General features: G+C 42.1%; 1 protein-coding gene across 1 annotated transcript in view; it reads right to left on the bottom strand.

Moving 5' to 3' along the window:
• Nucleotides 1–515: 515 nt before the first annotated feature.
• The window catches only part of col4a1 (collagen, type IV, alpha 1), an 87,227-nt gene continuing 66,216 nt past the window's right edge, over nucleotides 516–21,526 (bottom strand). The window contains exons 37-52 of the mRNA XM_077216670.1: nucleotides 10,193–10,332; nucleotides 9,963–10,089; nucleotides 9,765–9,845; nucleotides 9,447–9,545; nucleotides 8,661–8,711; nucleotides 8,099–8,284; nucleotides 7,848–7,981; nucleotides 7,688–7,760; nucleotides 7,486–7,557; nucleotides 6,889–7,017; nucleotides 6,713–6,811; nucleotides 6,335–6,547; nucleotides 5,408–5,585; nucleotides 5,186–5,300; nucleotides 4,677–4,849; nucleotides 516–3,401 (exon numbers count right to left, since the gene is read on the bottom strand). Coding sequence (XP_077072785.1) covers nucleotides 3,320–3,401; nucleotides 4,677–4,849; nucleotides 5,186–5,300; nucleotides 5,408–5,585; nucleotides 6,335–6,547; nucleotides 6,713–6,811; nucleotides 6,889–7,017; nucleotides 7,486–7,557; nucleotides 7,688–7,760; nucleotides 7,848–7,981; nucleotides 8,099–8,284; nucleotides 8,661–8,711; nucleotides 9,447–9,545; nucleotides 9,765–9,845; nucleotides 9,963–10,089; nucleotides 10,193–10,332 — 1,952 coding nt within the window. The 3' untranslated portion in view covers nucleotides 516–3,319. The remainder of the gene's footprint in view (nucleotides 3,402–4,676; nucleotides 4,850–5,185; nucleotides 5,301–5,407; nucleotides 5,586–6,334; nucleotides 6,548–6,712; nucleotides 6,812–6,888; nucleotides 7,018–7,485; nucleotides 7,558–7,687; nucleotides 7,761–7,847; nucleotides 7,982–8,098; nucleotides 8,285–8,660; nucleotides 8,712–9,446; nucleotides 9,546–9,764; nucleotides 9,846–9,962; nucleotides 10,090–10,192; nucleotides 10,333–21,526) is intronic.

Below are 21,526 nucleotides of genomic sequence, written 5' to 3'. Positions count from 1 at the left end.
AAATAAAATGAAATATTTAAATGACATGATAATCATAAACATAAAAAAAAAACGTTTCCTTGGCAACTAACTAAAATAAAAATGATTAAAGTAGTAAAATCACTAAAACTTGATTATAAAAACAAATCAAAGCTAAATAGAAATAATAAAAAAAATTCTAATAAAAATGACAAACGCACATTAAATTAACAAAAAAATCGAAGTCAACGATTAAACACTATTTTGTGCTTGGAGCAATAACTTAATCCATACAAATTAGTAGGCTAAAATTATATGATCATTTACACACTCTTGTTTCAAAACCTGTATGACTTTTTCTTCTGTGGAACACAAAAGAACGGTGGAGTTCAAACAACATTACCATACAGGTTTGGAACAACATGACAGTGAGTAAATTTGAACAGAATTTACATTTTTGGGGAGAACGTATACCTTTAACAGCATTAATTCTATTTTTGTTGGGGAAAAATAAAAATATAACCCTCTTTTTTGGTATAAAAAAGACAAACACATTACACATTTATACAAACATTTTATTGTATGACATAGTATAGAATGGGGGCATCACTGAAATCCTTTGACACTGAAAAAATATATATTTTCATACATTTCCATCAACCTCTGTATTAATCAACATATTCCAAAGCAAGAGCCGTTAATACTTCATGGACACATCAATGCACAGAGCTACAGCGGGTGTGCAAGATCAGTGACATTGTGTGGGCTCACATCCGTGACTCTTCACACACAAATTCATTTAAGGCACGACTTAAACACAACTAGCTATTTACTTAGTGGAACAATTTGATCAATTCTACAGAAAAAGGTCAACAGCGGGGAAGGTTTCGTAAAAGCAAGTACTGTAGATTGCATAGTCAAGTATTATCAGTGTAAAATGATTAAAAAAAAAAAAAGAAATCATGAGCAACAAATCCATTGTGTAAGGTGGATATGTGCCTGTTATTTGGTCTGGTATCTGAGGCATTAAGACAAAATAAACTCAAGACATAAAGCAGAATCTATAGACAGTAAGATTCTGCTCAAATTAAAGATAGCACAAGAGGGAACATGCTTACTTCAGACACAGACTCTAAATTCTGGACGAGTTTGTCATAGATGTGGTAGGAATCAAGGCAGGTGAGTTCGCTGATGAGTTCAAGTCAATAGAGTGAGAAATGAGGAGTCAACAAACAAGATGTGATGAGAATTTTTGACAAAATCATTTTTAAAGGCAACAGAGGTGACTTACTATAGTGCACTTGGACATACTGTATGTTCAACATATGATTATTTTGATTAGAGCTATAAACAGATACAGAAGGCTCTGTATATGTGTATATTTGACCTGCGATGAGAGATCAGCCTGACACTCTTATTGGAAGATTTCACGGCGATTCCATAGAAGAACCATTTTGGTTGCTCAAAGAACCTTTTGGTGAACAGTTCTTAAAAGAACCCTGGTTTTCTTAGTTTACAGAGCATTTTAATAATCTAAAGAACCTTTTTCAAAATAAAAATAAAAAATTGTGCCGAAAGGTTCCATGGATGTTAAAGGATCTTCATAGAACAATTTATGCCTAACCTTTATTTTTAAGAGTGTATTGTATTTCCATAGGAAGATGGTGCATCCATTGAACGAGTAGGAAACTACATGAGAGTTCAGCCAGTTGTCAAAGTATATAAAGTGTGTAAAAGCTTACGTAAACATATTGCTGTCCTCTATGGTGGCTATCCAGAAGCTGTAGGAATTAGCGTAGTTTCGACCATGACACTCGATGAAGGAAAACTGAGATTGTGTCCGAAAACGCCCCCTATACCCTTAAATAGGGCACTATTTGAGGGGACAGCCATTTGTAGTGGTGTCCGAAACCATAGTGGACGTTATTGAGTACACTCATTCAATCCCAAATTGCACCGCAATAACGAGTGTACGACTGAATAACACTCAATGGCTAGCGAATACCCATAATGCACTGTGAAAGTCGCGCCGAATGAATTCCCATGTCTCGCCAGAAGATGGCACCTGCAGCTACATCATCCATTCATTTTCCAAACCGCTGGTCCAATGTGGCTACAGGTATAAACCCAGACAGCAACATTGTGTTTGCCCAGATCTGGCCCACATCTGGGACACGTGGATTCTACACATACCAGATGTGGGCCGACACTATACTGATGTCTGGGAATAATTTTTTAATTGATTATTAAATTGTTTAAGGTTTATACATGCTAGTTTCCTTGACATGGTTTAAAATAAATATTTTCATTACTTCTGGAGCTGCCCGTTTGCTACGTTTCAAATGATTATTAAACACCAAGTACAAACTATGCAAAAGCGGCAGCCCTTCCGGTGCACTCAGTGTCCGAATTCACTCAATTGTATTCATTCACTCCTTCAAGTGGAATATGTAAGTGAACTAATGTAGGGTATAGTGAATAAGTGTATAGAGGGCGATTTCGAACACACCTTGAGACTGAAACTGTGCCATTACATAATAGTAATGACAACATTTCTGCACCAAAAGTAAAAAGTGGAAACATACACACATAAACAAACATACACATCGAAACATTGCAAGTTTCAGGAGAAAGGCCACATGCTCATGCTGCACACACACACACAAAAAAAAACAGTGCAGAATATTACAGTTTATGTGCCAAAGGTCTTTTGCAGTGTTTAACAAAGTAATCAATGTAGAAAGGAAAGGCCCTTTGGTGCTTAAACTCTCATCGTGTAAGTTTTCATAAATAATTAAGTATGACAAAATCAATGGCATTTACCTGAAGAGATTATGGTGACAGAGTGTTAACTAAATAGAGCACTATATTTACAACAAAGCTTGATCTTTGCCTTTCCTACATCATACTAAGAGGGTGCTGACAAACTTACTGACAGTAGGAAAATATAATTATTCTATAATGTTAGTGTTGATTGATTATACATTTTTAGAGAGAAAATAAAGAAGATAGGCTATCTGCATCTGATATTGTTGAGTGGCATGATAAATAAGAAGGCTTGGACGGAATAGCATATGGATTTGTTGAAGATGGTTACCTGCTTACTAATACATATACTCAGTGCAAGTGTAAACAGGTGTCATTCATTAGACACAATGGAACAATGTAGGTTAAGCGCTCTGTGTGAAGCAAATGTGCCAGTAGATCTTGAGGTTCCATTGCTATAAACGTTGAGACGGGTATTTTTCTAAATGTGTTCTTGAAGTTTTTTTTCTATGGCTTTTCATAGAAGTAGCACCATACGTTCGTCGTTTGTTCGTAAATCTGGAAGGTAAAGAGCAGATGCAATGCTGAGGCTGGTCTATACCCTCTTCATGCACACTTGACACCTGCTGATGTGAGTTCGTAGATTCCCGGCTTTTAGTGTTGTAGGGACAGGTTTCCTGTAACCACAATAAAAACAGATATTTAACAGGAGAACAGGGAAATACATATTTTAAATGTTTTATTAGTATTATTATTATTGTAAGAATCTACAGTGATAAAAGAGAAGTTGACCAATTGTTGGAAGTGTGGAAACAATGGAAGTTTCTGCCATGGAATAAAATAATAATAATAATAATAATAATAATAATAATAATAATAATAATAATAATAATAATAATAATAATAATAATAATAATAATAAAAGTTGAAATCACTATTTCTTACAATTCCTATTTTATATTTTGTTTTTGTTTTTTTAAGTAAACATCTCGTAAATTCAGACTTTCTCATAATTGTGAGAGTATAACACAATTCTGACTATTCCGCGCAATTTATATATTTTGTTTAATTTATATCTCACAATTTTGAGATAATATCTCGCAATTTGGCCTTTTTTTCTTATAAGAGCAGTTTGTATATTTCAATACAGACAATTTTTTCTAACATGCAATTCTGACTCTTTTTTTCTTTTCTAAGTTTATGTCACAATTGTCATCACAATTGTCACAGTTATAATCTTGCCGTGTGGCCTAATTTCTTAGAATCTCGCATTTTGGCTTTTTTTTTCTCAGAAAAGCGGGTTTATACTTACAATTCTGATTTTATTTATTCACTTATTTATTATTAACTTTATTTAATTGCCTGCCTGATGCATCTACATAATTTCAGAATTTGGCAATAAATATAAAATCGATAATTAATCCTGAATTCTAATATGAAAACATCGCAATATTTTTTTTAATGTTTTATTCTGTTGTGGAAACAGGAAAGTGTTTGCTGTTCTGGTCTATTTTCTTAAGTGAAATTTGTAATCTATTATGGTAATATTCCAAAACTGCATGTAGTGGACACATTCTTAAAAACAAAACAAATTTTATTTAGCTGTCTCTCAATTGAGCTTAAAAATAAATTAAATTTGTACTTCTAATTTTTTTTAAGTTTACCTGGTTATTGGTTATATATACATTGGTTCTATAATACAATACAAATGCACTAAAGTTATCAAAAAAGTATGGCGCCCTCTTGTGGATAGAGAGAGGTTTTACTTTAGCTTTGAAATTCACCATGGGTGTGGCATATACAGCATAAATATTTCAAATAATTAAAAAAAAAAGCTTCTGATATATTCTGTGTGAAGTTGAAGGGAAAAAATGGTGCATCCATTAAAAGGATAGGAAACTACATGAGAGTTCAGCCAGTTGTCAAAGAATATAAAGTGTGTAAAAGCTTACGTAAACATATCGCTGTCCTCTATGGTGGCTAACCAGAAGCTGTAGGAATTAGCATAGTAGTTGCAGGTGCCGCGACCATGACACTCGATGAAGGGAGCCGAACGAAATTCTTCCAGACAAGAGCCAGGAGAGGCCAGAGCCTGACCGGAGCCCTCGGCACCAGCACTGGTGTGCTATTACACAGACAGACAAAGTCCTTAACTGACCATTCACAAGTACACATTCTTACTGAATCGTCCTTGGGAAGTATGAATGTAAGCAGATGTAGGTTCCTCTCAGTACTTAACCAGGTGACTTAAATAGCTAAGTTTGGAAAGAATGAAGGCATTTTCAGAGTGAAGCACAGCACTGCGCTCATTTAAGACTCTGAAACACTGTATCTCTGAAACCTGCAGCACACATATTTATTTAAATAATTTGCCGCCTTTACTTAAGCCACATTAAGTCATAGCGTGATACCAAGTTTTTTTCGATATATGGTGCAACCCTAAGAAAACTATTTTCCTCACCATGACGAAAGAGTATCCGATCCAGAGAGAATCCCAACCGCGAGGGCAGGTTGGGATCTGGATGGTCTGGCTGTGCACTGCTATCACCATAGCAGGAGCCTCACAAACTGCACATCTGTCACAGGAAAACATGCATGCACATGAGTAGGAAGAGGGATTCTTGAGTAGGAAGAGGGATTCTTACTCATGGAAATAGCAAATGTTTCATAAAAGATCTCAAACCTGCTGATGAAGGGTTTGATGCTCTGACCGGTAACAGGGGCCATGCTCATTGGCATGGGCTCAGGAGAGGTGAGCCAGTAGGAATAGTCATTACGAGATGCAAAATTACATACATTGTTGATGTTGCAGAAGAGGAAAGGCATTGGGCTGAACTTCCTTAGGCAGCTACCAGCTGTACCTATAGGGTAAAGAGAGCAGGAATGTCAGGGACTGTTTAACTTTGATTTATATTCCATAAAAACTACTCTACCAGTCAAAGGTTTGGAATATATATATATTACTGTTTTTGAAAGAAGTCTCTTCTGCTTACCAGGCCTGCATTTATTTGATCAGAAATTCAGTAAAAACAGTAATATAGTGCAATAGTATTACAATTAAAAAAATACTGTTTTCTATTATTATTTCTATTATTTCTGAATATATTTTAAAATGAAATGTATTCCTGTGATGCAAAGCTGAATTTTCAGTATCATTACTCCAGTCTTCAGTGCCATATGATCCTCTAGAAATCATTCTAATAAGCTGATTTGCTTTTCAATTATTATCAACTATTACTGGTGTTCAATTATTGTTAATTATTCTTATAATCAATGTTAAAAGTTATTGCTGCTTAAAATTTTTGTGGAAACCATGATACTTTTTTGATGGATCGAAAGTTCAAAAGAACAGCATTTATTTGAAATAGAAATATAGTGTAACATTACAAATGCCTATTAATTAATGTAATGCATGCTTGCTGAGTAAAAGTATTAATTAATTAATTATTACTTTTCTTTTTCTTTTTTTTCCCTTACCCCAAACTTTTGAATGGTATTGCCTCAATGTTGCCACAGAATATATTATACAGATATAGATATTAAACAGCAACTGTTTTCGACATTAATAATAATAGTATCGCTATAAAAATTGTGTGATTACTGTGCTGACCTAGGTCTTGCCCATGTGATCTCTCGTTGCCCTGGACATAAAGCAGCGAATATCCTTCGTAAATCATTGTTGTTCCATCAGGACATTGTGGAACATCAACAGTCTGACTGTGGCGGGTTACAAGAAAGCCATGGTCCATTGAGGAAGGGCCAGGAGGGCCGATGTGACCTGGGATACCATCAGGCCCTGAGGGCCCAGGGTCCCCTCTGGGGCCTACAGGAAAGAGAATTTGGGGAATAAAATAGGGATCAGTGAGCATAAGTGATCCTATGAATTAAAGTCATTTCAGTTTTGCTGAAATTTCAAGAACTTTCCTCCAGTTCTTCTGCCTGGGACTGGTAATGCCTGTTAACATAATTGGAGTATCTGTGCACCCACCAGAAGGTCCAGTCTGTCCAGGCTCTCCTTTGGCTCCAGGATGTCCATCATAGCCAGGTGTCCCATCAGATCCTTTTAAACCCTGAGGTCCCATCACACCTAAAAGAGTGTTTTTTTCGTTAAGTGATATCAACTTTTTTCATAGACTTCAGAGTTCGGATAGTTGAAAGACTCACCGTGTTGTCCTTTCGGTCCAGGGGAACCTTGGATTCCAGCTAGACCTAGGGGACCCTGTGGTCCTGGAAGACCAGGATCTCCCTTTACATATGTGTGCGGCCCAGGGGGTCCAGGGGGGCCTTCGCTACCTTAAATAAAAATATTAATATTAATAAATTCAGTAAAACTTACAGAATATTGAGCATTCAGACCTAAATTGTCATTTTATTATAGATGCTTCACAACATATTCAGGTGTTTCAAATAGGGATTTGTGGAAGCAATTTGAATTTGTAATTATGTGAATACATCCTGCATCAGAACACAGTCAAAGCAATGGAATATGAATTATATTTTCAAGATTATACAATATTAATATTAAATGACACTATATTTTATATTATTGAATTATTTATATAATTAATTGGTAATAATAATAATTAATTTTATGAACAATTATGTACAATATACAGCAATAAAATTTAAGTATACTATTAATATAATATTAGTTATACAATTAAAAAAGGTTAATCTGAATAAGCAATGTTCATCTGAATAAACATGGTGGAAACTAATGATACAATTGAATGGAAATCTAAGTTCAAGTTTTGATCATACCTTTGATACCTGGGAATCCTCTATCACCTCCTTCGCCCTTAGAACCAAACACTCCTTCCTCACCCTTTATACCTGGAATGAAAGTCACTCAATCCACTATCTCTATCAAGCATTGCTTTATATAAATATGAAGGATGACACAAAGGACAAATAAATTGCACTTCATCATTCTGTCAAGTCAAATTTTCATCTTAAATCTTACCAGGGAAACCAGGAACACCCTGTGGTCCCATCTCACCCTTTGGTCCATTATAACCAGGCAATCCAGGCTCACCCTACAGAGCACAACTGTATTAAATTATACCCAATCATTTTTAAAGGCACATGTTTTATTTTAGAAGATGTAACCTTTACAAACTCACATGAACACCAATGAAACCTTTGTCTCCTTTATACCCTTGAGCGCCTTGTGGGCCAGGGATGCCAACATCTCCCTTTTCTCCTTTAGATCCAACATTGCCTGGAAAGCCAGGTTGGCCTGGAACACCAGTCGCACCTGTTGTAAAAAAAAAAATGGTTGTAAGATGATGCAGGCCACATTCACAGTCATACTTTAGAGTACTAAATGCAGTTCAATACAGTTCAGTTATTAAGTTATTAGTTTAGGGTTCACCTTTTTCTCCTGGCTGCCCCTGAGGTCCCTTGTCCCCTTTAGGCCCCTCCATGGATGCTCCTGGAAGTCCTCTCTCTCCAGGTTGACCTAGTTCCCCTGAGAATCCTTGCACACCTTTCTCACCTTTGGTTCCAGGAATACCTGGAATCCCAGGAATGCCAGGAAGACCAGGGTGGCCTTTGTCACCTGTGTGGAGACAAGGAGAAGAATTAATGTAAAATATTATTTTCTCTAAAAATCCTTTAATTTTTAATTTGAAGGAAAGAAGAAACATGTATTTATATTTAGTAGAACTCTTAAGGTGATGATACACAGGGCAACTTTTTGAGCAATGTTGCTGAGCAATGTTGCTGGGCAACGGGCAACCAGGTGAGACACAGGGCCCACGACAAATCTAAATTATCCAGATAGAAATGTATTGCCCATTTCAATGGGAAAGTACCCAAGCAACAATCGCTCGGGAAGATTGCCCAGCAAAATTGCTCAAAAAATTGCCCTGTGTATCATCACCTTTAGTCCTCCATAAATGATAACCTAATAATTGAGGATCTGTGATTCTTACCTTTGCTGCCAGCCTCTCCGCGGGTTCCTGGCAGTCCTTTCCCAGGTACACCTGAAGAAACAGAACAATTGTTTGTCTTTAGATCATCGGATCTCATTCACTAACCATTTGTACAGTATGCACACATTTGTGTGAGAAAACAGCGTAGAAATGTTTCAACAAACAAAACATGATTCATCAACTTTTAAAATTGTATTGTAAATTTATGAAAAAATATAGGAAGAACTGAAACGACACTTTCACAAAAATCACTTACTCTGGGGGGCCTTATAAATGTGTTAAGATTAAATGTTATTCATAGATATATTATAACTATATACAAAGTGTTAGAAAAGGTGTTACAGCTGTGAAAACCCTTCTACATACAAAAATACAGATGCACCTATGAAGGTGTTGTCTGTATAAAAGGTGTTTAATAATAAAAGGGCGTTTAAACTGGTTTTGAGGATGGCACACTGAGACGATAGCGCATCCTTAGAGCGCGTCATATGTTTGCTGTGATAAAAGCTTGTGCAGAAAGCCCTTATACGGAGATGGTTTGCTTTGGGCATGTTTTAAGCAAATAACTAACCTCAGTCACACAGTCACTCATTTACAATATTCAAAATTCATTAATTGTCATGAGAAGTTCTCCTGTGCATATAAATCCGAAAAATATACGCAATTACCAGTGAATGAAACCCATTGTCCAATAGTGTCTTTAAAGGAGTCCAAGATATGTATGTTACTCTGAAGCAGGATTTCCTTTTTTGAGCTACCGTTCACCTTATAGCTACACAATCTCACCAGGTTCTCCTCTCTCTCCAGTGAATCCAGGAATTCCATCTACCCCTGCTTGACCTTTGTCCCCATATGGACCTGGAGGACCCTGCAGACCAGGTTCACCTAATCACAAAAAAAAATAAAAAAAAATTCACATTAGGATTTTCACCACTAAATGTATGTGGCACATTTGAATCTTACTGTGAAGTAACTTTATACACATTTATTTTGTTTATCTCAGAAGGGTTTGACCTTGGACAGAAACTTTTTGAATGTGTCTAGCAACATGTGCCAATGAGTGTCTTATTAAACAGATCCCAGGTGTATTGCAGTTTAACTTACCTGGACGTCCTGATAACCCAGGATCTCCTGGGGACCCCGGCAAACCACTGACACCTTTCTCACCTGGCTTCCCTGGACTGCCTGCTCATGAATGAAAGACACATTTTATTGTATTATTGTCCAAATGTGTTAATAACACATTAAGTGTAATGTGTACAATTTAAGTGTAATATGCATTGATCATTGGAATGATCTTGCCTTGGTAACCAATTAATCCTGTGTCTCCTTTAGTTCCTTGAGATCCAGGACTCCCTGGGATACCCATAGTACCCTTCTGTCCCTTATGTCCAGGTTCACCAGGGGAACCAGGGGCTCCTACATTTCCCTGTAAGTATGAGATGAGACAAAGGAATATTTATTAGCATTGATAATGTACGAATTTATACTTATTTATACTCATAGTATGAGTCTCATACAACAACACAAACCTTCGCTCCAGGGGGACCGGGGATTCCTATTGCTTCTGGACCAGGCTCTCCTTTATCTCCCTTGGAGCCATTAAAACCCTTAAATCCCGGGTGTCCCGGTAACCCACCAACACCTTTATGACCTTTTTCCCCAGTTAAACCTAAAGAACCACAAAATGCTCATTAAGAAACAGTCAAACGGCCTAAACAACAGTATCCAGACAGTGGAACAGCCATGGTTCAACACCTGCCTGTAGACAAAGACTAAGAACCTTTTAATACGTAATGGCCTATTATCTAAGATAAGTCATACAAGTGTCAATGATGTGATGCTTATTTTTGTCCTATTGATTTTAGTGCTGTCAATCTTTCTGGGGACGGACATTGCAAATTAGCCTTGGCTATAAATGTTGTAGTGTGGTGCATGTTGATTGTTCCCATTTGTCCCTATCAAATAAATAAATAAATAAATAAATAAATCGATTTAAAAACATAACTTATTAATCACAAATTTTTCTTTAATTAAGTGTTGATCGTTGAATGTTATAATTTTTCATTAAGACTTTTTATATTGTAATACATACTTTTACACAGAATCTCTAAATTAATGTAGAAACAGCATAAAGACTGTATATTTTAAATATTGTTTTGATGGCATCTTTTTACTAAGTACTTTAAATTAAATGAAGGCCAGTATCACTGATATCAATACTACTACTGATGTCTATATTAAATATATTTTTTCTCTAGATTTTGGGGTATGAAATGAGTGCTTATAGCCAAACATACATAAACAGCCCTAATATATGTATTTAAAAATACATGAAATGCACATGAAAACACACAAAAATTAATACACCTCTTCTATGATGAGCAAATGTCTTGTTGAACTGAATTGAATTTCTTTATTGCCATTGTATGTGAACAATTGTAGCTTCCCCGCTACGCAATAATACGAGTTGATAAGTCAAAATAATGTTAAAAGTTATCATAATACTAATCAATACAATTTTATAAGATACGCAAATAAATAAAATAAAAATTTAAATGTATATAATCAATCTAATGTAAAAAAAAGATAATAAAAATAGTTAACATCAGTAGCTATATACAATATAAACCACCATAAATAATAATAATAATAATAATAATTACAGCAATTGCACACTATTCTGGTGAAATTCACATTCTCTGTCCAGCTATTAAGGGATTACAAAACAGTTAAGTTACAGAACAGTTCGAAAGTAAAAAAAAAAAAAAAAATGCTTATTGGCTTGATTCAGAGAATCTATGGCTCTGGGAATAAAGGTGTTCTTCAGTCTTGAAGTTCGGCCATAAAATGCCTTATAACGCATATAACGCAAGTAATTCAAACATATGACGGCATGGGTGTGTAGGGTCCTTACAGATGCTGATTGCTGACAGCCTTCATCAGACAACGTGATCTATAGATATCTTCCAGTGCTGGTAGTTCGACTCTGATTTTTTTCTTTGCTCACAGGACAACCCTCAAGTGCTTTCCTATCACTAGCTATGCAGCTAAGAAACCACACAGAAGAGCAGTATATTAAGATACTCTCTATAGTACACAGATAGAATGTAATCAGCATTTGTTGAGGCAAACCAGCTTTCCTTAACATCCTTAGGAAAAACGTCTCGGGGAAGTAGTTCCCTGAGAAGGGAACGAGACACTGCATCGACTACGAACTTTGGGGAATGCCCTTAGCGTAACGCATCTGAAGTATGAATGAAACTAATTCAATCCTGATTGGTGCTGCGTCTTGACGTAACGTGTGATGGCATACACGGAAACTACAATAGGACGCCGACACACAACAGAGTTAGCTTCTGTGATGAAGCAAGCGCTTCCAGGCAGGGGAAGGCGTGGTGGAGAGACGCAGTGTCTCGTTCCCTTCTCAGGGAACAAGGGTTTCAGTCGTAACCTGAGACGTTCCCTTTCAAGGGGACTCGAACTGCGTCGACTAAGCGTAAAGCCTGCAAAACCGTACGCTGTGCCACATTAGATGGCACTTTAGGCACATAGCCCGGCCTGGGATGCAAGATAGCCTTAATGTTGCCTGGAGCAAACTTCAGGCACCCATGAGATATAGAGAGCATCTAGAGGTATCCTACTCTCCTCAGAGCAGTAATGGCTAATAAAAAAGCTACCTTGAGGGAAAGGTTATTGGCCTCAGCCGGCTCCAGAGGTTCGAAGGGGGCCTCGACCAACCCTTCGAGAACCACTGCCAGGTCCCATGTGGCAACTCTGGTATGAGCCGCAGGTCTCATCCTCCGAGCCCTACGGAGGAAATGTACGACCAGCTGATGTCTCCCCAGAGGCCCATCACCCAGAGGAGCGTGAAAAGCCGCAATGGCAGCCACGTACACCTTGAGTGTGGACAGGGTAAAACCAGCCGAGAGGCGATCTTGGAGGAGCTCCAGCACTGAAGCCAACCGGGCAGTTAACTGGGTCCACCTCACGCTCTCTACACCAAGTGGAAACACATTCCACTTTAGGCCGTACAATCTCGTCGTGGAAGGAGCTCTGGAACTGAGACAGGCCAGCCTCTAGGTACTGAGCCCCCTCAGGGGCCAGGCCCAAAGTTTCCACAGGTCTGGTCGAGGGTGAACATTGAGCCCCCAGCCTGTGGAAGCAGGTTAGGGTTAAGCCCAATTTATGCTTCTGCGTCGAACTTACGCCGTAGCTACGTCGTAGGCTGTGCGTAGCGCTCGTACCCTTCGGCGTACCCTGACGTGCACCTCTCCAAAAATGTAACAACGCGTCAATTCTACGCGGACGCAAGCGCTGTGATCAGTCTGCTCAAACCGCTTCCTCGGGTTTCACATGCTCCCTCTGCGTGCGTCAACGCGGACAACGACGCAGAAGTATAAATTAAAACCAAAGCGGAGGCTACGGCGTAGAGGCTACGGCGTAGAGGCTTCGGCGTAGGTCCGATGCAGAAGTATAAATCAGCCTTTAGGGTTAGGGCTAACCCTAACCCTCCTCAGAGGGATCTGCCATGGCTGGCCTGCCAGGAGTGCTATGATGTCTGAAAACCATACCCAGGCCGGCCAATACGGGGCAACTAGAAGTAGACTGATCCTGTCTCGACAGACTCTCTTCAGAACTCCCGGGAGCAGAACAATCGGGGAAAAGCGTACAGACGTAGCCTCGGCCACGTCTGTACCATGGCATCCAACCCCAATGGGGCTGGATGGGTGAGAGAAAACCACAGTGGACAGTGGGATGTCCCTCAAGACACAAACAAATGCAATTCCACTGGGCTGAACCTCTCATATATCGACTTCACCACCTCTGTGTGAAGTCTCCATTCCCCAGCCCTCAGCCCCTGCCTCGACAGGATGTCTGCTCTCTGATTCTGGTCCCTGGGACGTGCATTGCTCTGAGATAACAGCTTCCCCTGAGACCACGGGAGGATCTGATGCGCCAATCTAGATAGAGGGCGCAATCTCAGAACCCCCTGATGAATCAAGAAGAAGACCACAGACACATTGTCTGCGTGGTGACCCCTGAGGTCTGGGAGGAAGCTTCTCAGAGCCCTGCCATCCATGACCCAGCCCGTGAGAGAGGCGTCTGTCAAAGTGGCTTTCATGAACACTCTCTATGGCCTCCTTTATCAGCGGGGAGTTTACTTCCTGTTCCAATATTCGACCCTGCACTAGGTCGACTGCAGTCCACACCGACCCGTGTAATTTCGGTGGGTGGAATCAAACTGCAGCCTGTAACCCTTCTCTATTGTGTGCAGGACCCAAGGAGAAATATTTGGCAGGTCTTAACATGCTTTGAAATATTCTACTAAGAGAACCAGCCTCTCGAGACTGATTTAGTGTATTATTCAAGATTCGTTCTCGATCCCCTGAAGCGGCTCTCCGGCAGGGTTTGGTCGAAATGATTCTCGATGTGCGGGATAGCCCTGCTATTTTTCGTCTAGTTTTCGATACCCTGAAGCGGAGGACTGGCAGGGAAAAAAATCGAAAACGATTTTCGATGTGCAGAAGGAACACTGCATGGCCGCAAGCAAGCCTGTGGAGCAGCATACGTTCGCTGCTCATCATTTTAATTAAATGCAGCCATAAACACTGGATAAGTGAAACACGGTCTGAATGGTAGGCTGAATTAAAATATCTAACTTCTTAAAGTCAGATAATATTTCATAATTTTAATTTCTTAAAAGTAAATACAGCCATAATTACCAGACAATACTGTTTTAATATGTGTTACGGTTGCATAAAGTCTTGAATGTAATCCTCAATCGAGCAAAATAGGCAAAAACAGGAACATCCATGAAGTCATGATTCAAGACAAGAACAAGATCACCACCCAACAACGACCAGCAAAGACCAGCTAAAAGGCACAAGCTTAAATACACAGAGAAATCAATGATAATTAAAGACAGGTGTAACTAATGATGGTAACTATAACAACTAATAGGACAACAAGGAGAGACAGAAAACCTTCAGAAAACACTGAAACAACGAGAACAGAGAATACACTTCAACATAAAAGTCCATACAAAACAAAAGACACCGCATCGCAGGTGACATGACAGTAGTTTCTTCTGATATTCAGTAATTCTGTGTTATCATATATAATATTCGCATTTGTGGTTAAGCTAAACACAAAAAAATACAAAAACAAATAAATAGCCTAATAAGCATTGTGTAGGAAGGCGCAAGAGCCGCTGTGTCTCCACGCGCCACCATCTTTATATATTACTTATTTTTGTGGTGTGACTCTCCAATGATCGTGATGATATTTATGAATTAATAATTTATAATATTTGCATTTATATTTTTACCAAGAATTAAAAAAAATGTTTTTGAACATAACTATAAAATTGAACACGATTGCAATGTACATTTCTAAGAACTAGCATTTCCCAGTCACACTTCAGAGTATGGTCCAACTCTCACTATTAAAAGGATACTTCACCTCTGGGAAGATGAATGTGTATTTAATAGTGGTCATTTATATAGTAGAAATGTGAAATTATTTTTGAAATTGAAGCATTCTAGACTGAGAAAAGGCAGAAAATGTATTTTTTACTCATGTGGCTGAAAGACAACAACTCCCAGAATGCACTTGCTTTGCTGCCCCTTACGAGGCCAGCCCACTCCCTAACCACGCCTACTGGTTGCAGGCCACAGTATCTGAAAAATTTCTCCACACATTCTCTAGGCTAATACATACTCTAGTAACAGTAAAGGTTTATAAAAAGAACCACAACCAATGTGAGTTATAACTTTTAATTAAAAAAATAATTAATATTAACACTTTTACACTTAAAGCTCTTCCAGAGCTTCAGCAGTTTCCTTATATTCATTCACAGTATTGTCCGTCAGGAGCTGGATATCTCCGTCTGATATCCTGGACAACACAGGTGGGCAAAACGAGACGATAGTCTTTACCAAGTCGCTCGCCTTGCAGGAACCATTCCATAAAGTGACGATAGGCTGTTAGGCCATATTGTCTACAAAACAGTAAGCACAACGTTAGCAATGCGAACTATTTGCACATACAGTATGCTATCATAGATGTATATATAACAACAATAGCTCAGCTGACTACGCGGGAAGAACATTGTGATAATGCCGGGTTTCCAAACTCTATACATTACGTCTTGGTAAAAAAAAGAAAAACAAACCAAATACTCACTTTACACTAAGCCGTCTGTTTGTCCCTGCGGGCTTTGGGTGGCTTTCCAATTTATCTTGTCCAGAAGAAAATGGGATCGCTGAAATTCGCGACAGCAATAGTACTTCTATCTGTTTCCATAGGTGCACAGCGAGAGCACTGACACCACCAGTCCGCCCCAGCTCAAGTCTGGCCGGGCTCGAGTCAGGTTTTGCCCCTCTGCTGCAGCTGCTGCTCCGGCCATCTCTTGTTCCTCCATCTCCCGCAACTGTTCATCGCTGTATTGCAGCTCGTACAGGTAGCCGCGAGCATCAGATTCGCGCAACAGATCTTCAAAATCCCCTTCTGCCATTTCAACTTCAAAACGACCTTCCGCCATCGTGATTAGACTACTATACAAACTTTCTACACAGAGCAAGAGCCTGTTAGCTTAGCTTCTATAGAAAGATGGCTGACTACCTTTACATTCTGTGAGTGAGATCCCACCCCATATGGGCATGGTGAAAACATGCGGAACTAGCTACTAATACTGGCTGTAGTTTTAAGCCTCTGGCCCAAAAAAAGATTCATCTTCTCGAGATACTGAAGCCAAAAAATTATCCTTAATTTTGTATTCCTTGTCAACGCAGTGCAGCAGCTAGCAGACCTAGAGCAGGCCATCTCGCGTGCTCATTGGCTGCCCTGCGGGCAACTGCTGCAGCCTACCAGTGAGCCCAATGAAAAACGCCCAATGAAAAAATAATAAAAATATTTTTATGTTTTTAAATCTCTTCATGGTCAAGCACCAGCTTACATAAATGATCTACTGAAGATGCATGCTCCTTTGAGGTCATTGAGGTCCGCTGACCAACTACTCTTATCTGTTCCTAGAGCACGACTTAAAAATAGGGGAGATCGAGCATTTTCAGTCGTGGCACCGAGACTTTGGAATGATCTGCCTATGCGTATCAGAGTAGCTCCCAGCCTTGACATTTTTAAATCACAACTTAAAACTCAGTATTATTCATTGGCTTTTAAACCAGCCTGAGAGTTAATTAATGCATTTTATATATTCATTCAGTTTGTCACTTGTTTAACTGTGCTTTGTGCTCATGTCATGTGTTTATAATTTGTCTGAAATTATGTTCAGCACTTTGGCTAATCTCGGCTGTTTTAAATGTGCTTTACAAATAAAATTGTATTGTATTGTATTGTATGAAGGGCGCTCGCGCCTTCATAGCGTCACAGCCCGCCAGAATGGGCGTGGCTTAGCGTATAACACTAGGGGCTGTAGGCTGACTTCCCTGATTTTCGTCTCTTCAGCGAGCTCTTCGCATCGCTGGATCTGAGAGAAGCCACCGCCGCCGTCGAACAGCGGACAGCCAGCTTAGGAGAGCGCTGAGGAAGCCGGCCATCTTCGCCACCTTCAGCTATCCGTGCGAGCTACGCTATCCGGCGACGTATCCTTTACCTTGCTAAAACCTATTCTAAAACCTATTCTAAAAGAGCAGCGAGTGTCTTTTTTAAGACGCCTCGCACTTCCGGCTGTGAAGCGCTTCCGCTGTCGACCCTGCGGGCTCGACTCGAAGCCTTCAACACCCCCCGCCTCTCCTCACCGACGCGCAGCTGCCGCTCACGAGCCTCACTGCCGTCGCATCTGAGAATGAGGCCGAGGGACACGTACGAGCACGCGGCTAGCTCTCTTTACGTTACAAGAGAGCTACCCCGCCCTCGTGTCCCCGTTCGCGTGTCATGCAGAGCCCTCTCAAGCTCTCTGCACGACCCGGACGGGCATCATCTGTGTTACATGTAGGTCCCGTGCCCACTACTCGTGCGCGCGCCCTCGTACAAACACTGTTCCAGTTCTGCTCGACCACCGAGCACGCGGCTAGCTCTCTTTACGTTACAAGAGAGCTACCCCGCCCTCGCGTCCCCGTTCACGCGTCATGCAGAGCCCTCTCGAGCTCTCTGCATGACCCGGACGGGCTTTCGCGCCGCCGTCGAAATGTCTCGCCATGTCAGTCCCCTTAGATAAGGCTACTGCAGTGGTGTATTTGGCAGCCAACGAGCCGGTAAAGCAACCCGCTCGCCTGCACACATCCGCCGTTCTCGCGGCGACCCAGAGAAATCTCAAGTGAGTATAATGTCAGATTAAGAATGTAAGTTACGTGCCCGCTCACGAGCGCTCACGCTTAACTTACTAACAGACACATCGCCTCCGAAAAGACGTGCGTGTTTAAGTTTATTCCCTGTCAGTCCCCTTCAAACAGGCTACTGCAGTGGTTCAATTAGCAGCCAACGAGCCGGTTTGTTGACCCTCTCGCCTGCACACAAATGCCGTTTTCACGGCGACCCAGAAAAATCTCCAAAAGAGTATTTAATGTCTGGTCCGGCTCATGCCGTCGGTGTTGTAAGTGTAATGAAAGTGCCCACGCCCCAGTGTTCACCACTACACATAAGCACTCCGAACCTCGCAGAGCACACTCTCATGAAGCGCAGAAAAGCCGCTCGAGTGTTGAATGTAAGAAATGTGTCCACAAGTCTGTGCCCACTATCTGCCCGCTCTGTTACACGATCAAGAAAGCAGGTTATGAATGTAAGTATTGTGCCCGCCAGAGTGCGTTCACGCTTGCTAACACAAACCCCCCCCCCGGGCTCCGCCTGCGCGTTTAAGTGTTATCACAAAACGCAAGGCATTAATAAAACGCTCCCCATCCATTATGATCGGGGCGTCAAATACACTTGTAAGTCTAGTGCCCGCGCTCACGCTTACAGGAAGCTTTTCCACCCGGAGCGCTGCTCGCGCGTCAAAGAGTGAAAAAAGAATGTTCCCCATTCCTTATGATTGGGACATCTCACATAAATCAGCCGGTCTCGGCTTTCAGCGAGCAGCCATTGCCCAGAACCGAGAGCGCGCGCGCCGCGCTTTCGGCTCCGGGTCAGTTTCACAAAAGAAAGCAGGTTATGGATGTAAGTCTCGTGCCCGCCAGAGTGCGTTCACGCTTGCTAACACAAACCTCCCCCCGGGCTCCGCCCGCGCGTTTTAAGTGTTATCACAAAACGCAGGGGATTAATAAAACGCTCCCCATCCATTATGATCGGGGCGTCAAATACACTTGTAAGTCTCGTGCCCGCGCACACGCGCTCACGCTTACAGGAAGCTTTTCAGCCCGGAGCGCTGCTCGCGCGTCAAAAAGTGAAAAAAAAAAAAGAATGTTCCCCATCCCTTATGATTGGGACATCTCATATAAATCAGCCGGTCTCGGCTTTCAGCGAGCAGCCATTGCCCAGAACCGAGAGCGCGCGCGCCGCGCTTTCGGCTCCGGGTCAGTTTCACAAAATAAAGCAGGTTATGAATGTAAGTCTCGTGCCCGCCTGAGTGCGTTCACGCTTGCTAAACACTAACCTCCCCCCGGGCTCCGCCCGCGCGTTTAAGTGTTATCACAAAACGCAGGGCATTAATAAAACGCTCCCCATCCATTATGATCGGGGCATCAAATACACTTGTAAGTCTCGTGCCCGCGCACACGCGCTCACGCTTACAGGAAGCTTTCCCGCCCGGAGCGCTGCTCGCGCGTCAAAAAAATGACAAAAGACTGTTCCCCATCCCTTATGATTGGGACATCTCACTTAAATCAGCCGGTTTGGGCTTTTCAGCGAGCAGCCATTGCCCAGAACCGAGAGCGCGCGCACCGCGCTTTCGGCTCCGGTTCAGTTTCACAAGCCCGCAAATGGTGGCGGTCTGAACCCGGAGGCCATTCGCCCCCTAGCGGCTCACATAGCTGCGTGGGAAACTATCCCAGGGTTTTTCAGAATGGGTGTTGAGCACAATAAAGCAGGGCTATACACTTCAATTCATTCGCCGTCCCCCGCGCTTTCAAGCCCGGACCGCGACGATAGTGAATGCGGAAGTAGCACACCTACTTCACGCAGAAATAGCAAAGCTGCTGTGCAAAGGGGCTATAGAAAAGGTACCGCCTTCTCTGAGCGAGTCAGGCTTTTACAGCCGATATTTTCTCGTACCCAAGAAGGACGGAGCCTTCAGACCTATCCTAGATCTGAGACATTTGAACTAAGTGCTTGCGAAAAGACCGTTCAAAATGCTTACGACCAGGAAAATCCTCGCGCACGTTTGCCGATACGCATGCTCGCGTGTCCCGCCGGGTGTCAGGCGGCCAGAAAATCAGAGTGACTCAGGCCTGCATAGCAGCTCTGCAGGCCTGGTTAGTGGCCGACTGGTACCAGTAGGGAGTAATGATGGGAACCATCTCTTATCGTAAAGTCATCTCGACAGACGCGTCCAACTCGGGTTGGGGCGCACTGTTCGAGGGCAGACCGGCCTTTGGCCAGTGGTCAGACCAGGAGAAGGGTTTTCACATAAACTGTCTGGAAATGATAGCGGTCGAGAACGCGCTGAAGTGCTTCCTCCCGCTCATACAGGACCAGCATGTTCTTGTCCGCTCGGACAACATGTCTGTGGTATCCTACGTAAACCGTCAGGGCGGTGTCAGATCCAGAAATCTCTGCAATCTGACGGAACACCTCCTTATTTGGTCTCAGATGCACCTGCGCTCGCTGAGGGCGGCGCATGTGCCTGGCCATTTGAACGACGGCCCAGACAAACTGTCCAGGGACAATGTTCCCCCAGGGGAATGGTCCCTGCACCCCAAACGGTCCAGAAACTGTGGCGCCTATTCGGCAGAGCGGAAGTCGACCTATTTGTGTCAAAAGACAACGCTCAATGCCCGACGGTCTGTTCGAAGGACGAGGATGCGCTGGCCCAGGTTTGGCCCAGCCTCCCGCTATATGCTTTCCCTCCGGTCTCTCTGTTGCCACAGGTGATCAAGAGAATCAGGGAAACGCGCCACTCGGTGCTCCTCATAGCCCCGCGTTGGGAGAATCAGATTTGGTTCCTGGAACTAGCAGGGCTGTCACATACAGCTCCGTGGCCGAATCCGGTGAGGGCAGATCTCCTCTCTCAGGCTCGCGGCACGATCTGGCATCCCAATCCAGAGCGCTGGTCTCTGCATGCATGGTTGATCAACGGTTACTCGTTGCCCTGCCAGAAGGAGTGATGAACACGATCACGCAGTCTAGAGCCCCTTCCACGATAAGGCTCTACGCGTCTAAATGGTCGGTTTTCTCTGGATGTTGCACCGACAGAGGTCTGGACCCGCGGACATGCGGGGTGGCGCATCTGCTCACCTTCCTACAAGAGCTGTTGGATAAGGGAAGTTCCCCATCCACGCTCAATGTATACGTGGCGGCCGTGGCAGCGTTCGCAGAATCGACGCACGGCCAGACATTGGGAAGACACGAGTTGGCCATCCGCTTCCTTAGAGGAGCAAGAAGGATGAATCCGCCGCGCCCCCCGTCGATTCCCATGTGGGATCTTTCATTGGTCCTCGAGGCCCTGAAAGCTTTTCCATTTGAACCACTAGACACCGTGGGGTTGAAATATCTATCACTGAAAACCGTCTTTCTGATTGCACTGTCGTCAGTAAAACGTGTAGGGGACCTGCATGTGCTGTCTGTCAGCGCGTCGTGTCTTGAGTTCGGACCGAATGACTCTAAAGTCATCCTCAGACCAAGACATGGCTATGTCCCTAAAGTGATGGGCACTCCATTCAGAGCGCAAGTTATTTCGTTGTCAGCTCTCCCAGCATCTGACAGCGAAGGTGATGTGAATCTCCTCTGCCCTATCAGAGCGCTGAGGTTTT

The sequence above is a fragment of the Siphateles boraxobius genome, unplaced genomic scaffold (assembly GCF_051911475.1).
Source record: "Siphateles boraxobius isolate OS27281-9 unplaced genomic scaffold, OSU_SipBor_1 7, whole genome shotgun sequence".
Lineage (NCBI taxonomy): Eukaryota > Metazoa > Chordata > Actinopteri > Cypriniformes > Leuciscidae > Siphateles > Siphateles boraxobius.
The sequence above is the reverse complement of the archived record's forward strand: the minus strand, read 5'-3'. Positions and strand labels throughout refer to the sequence as shown.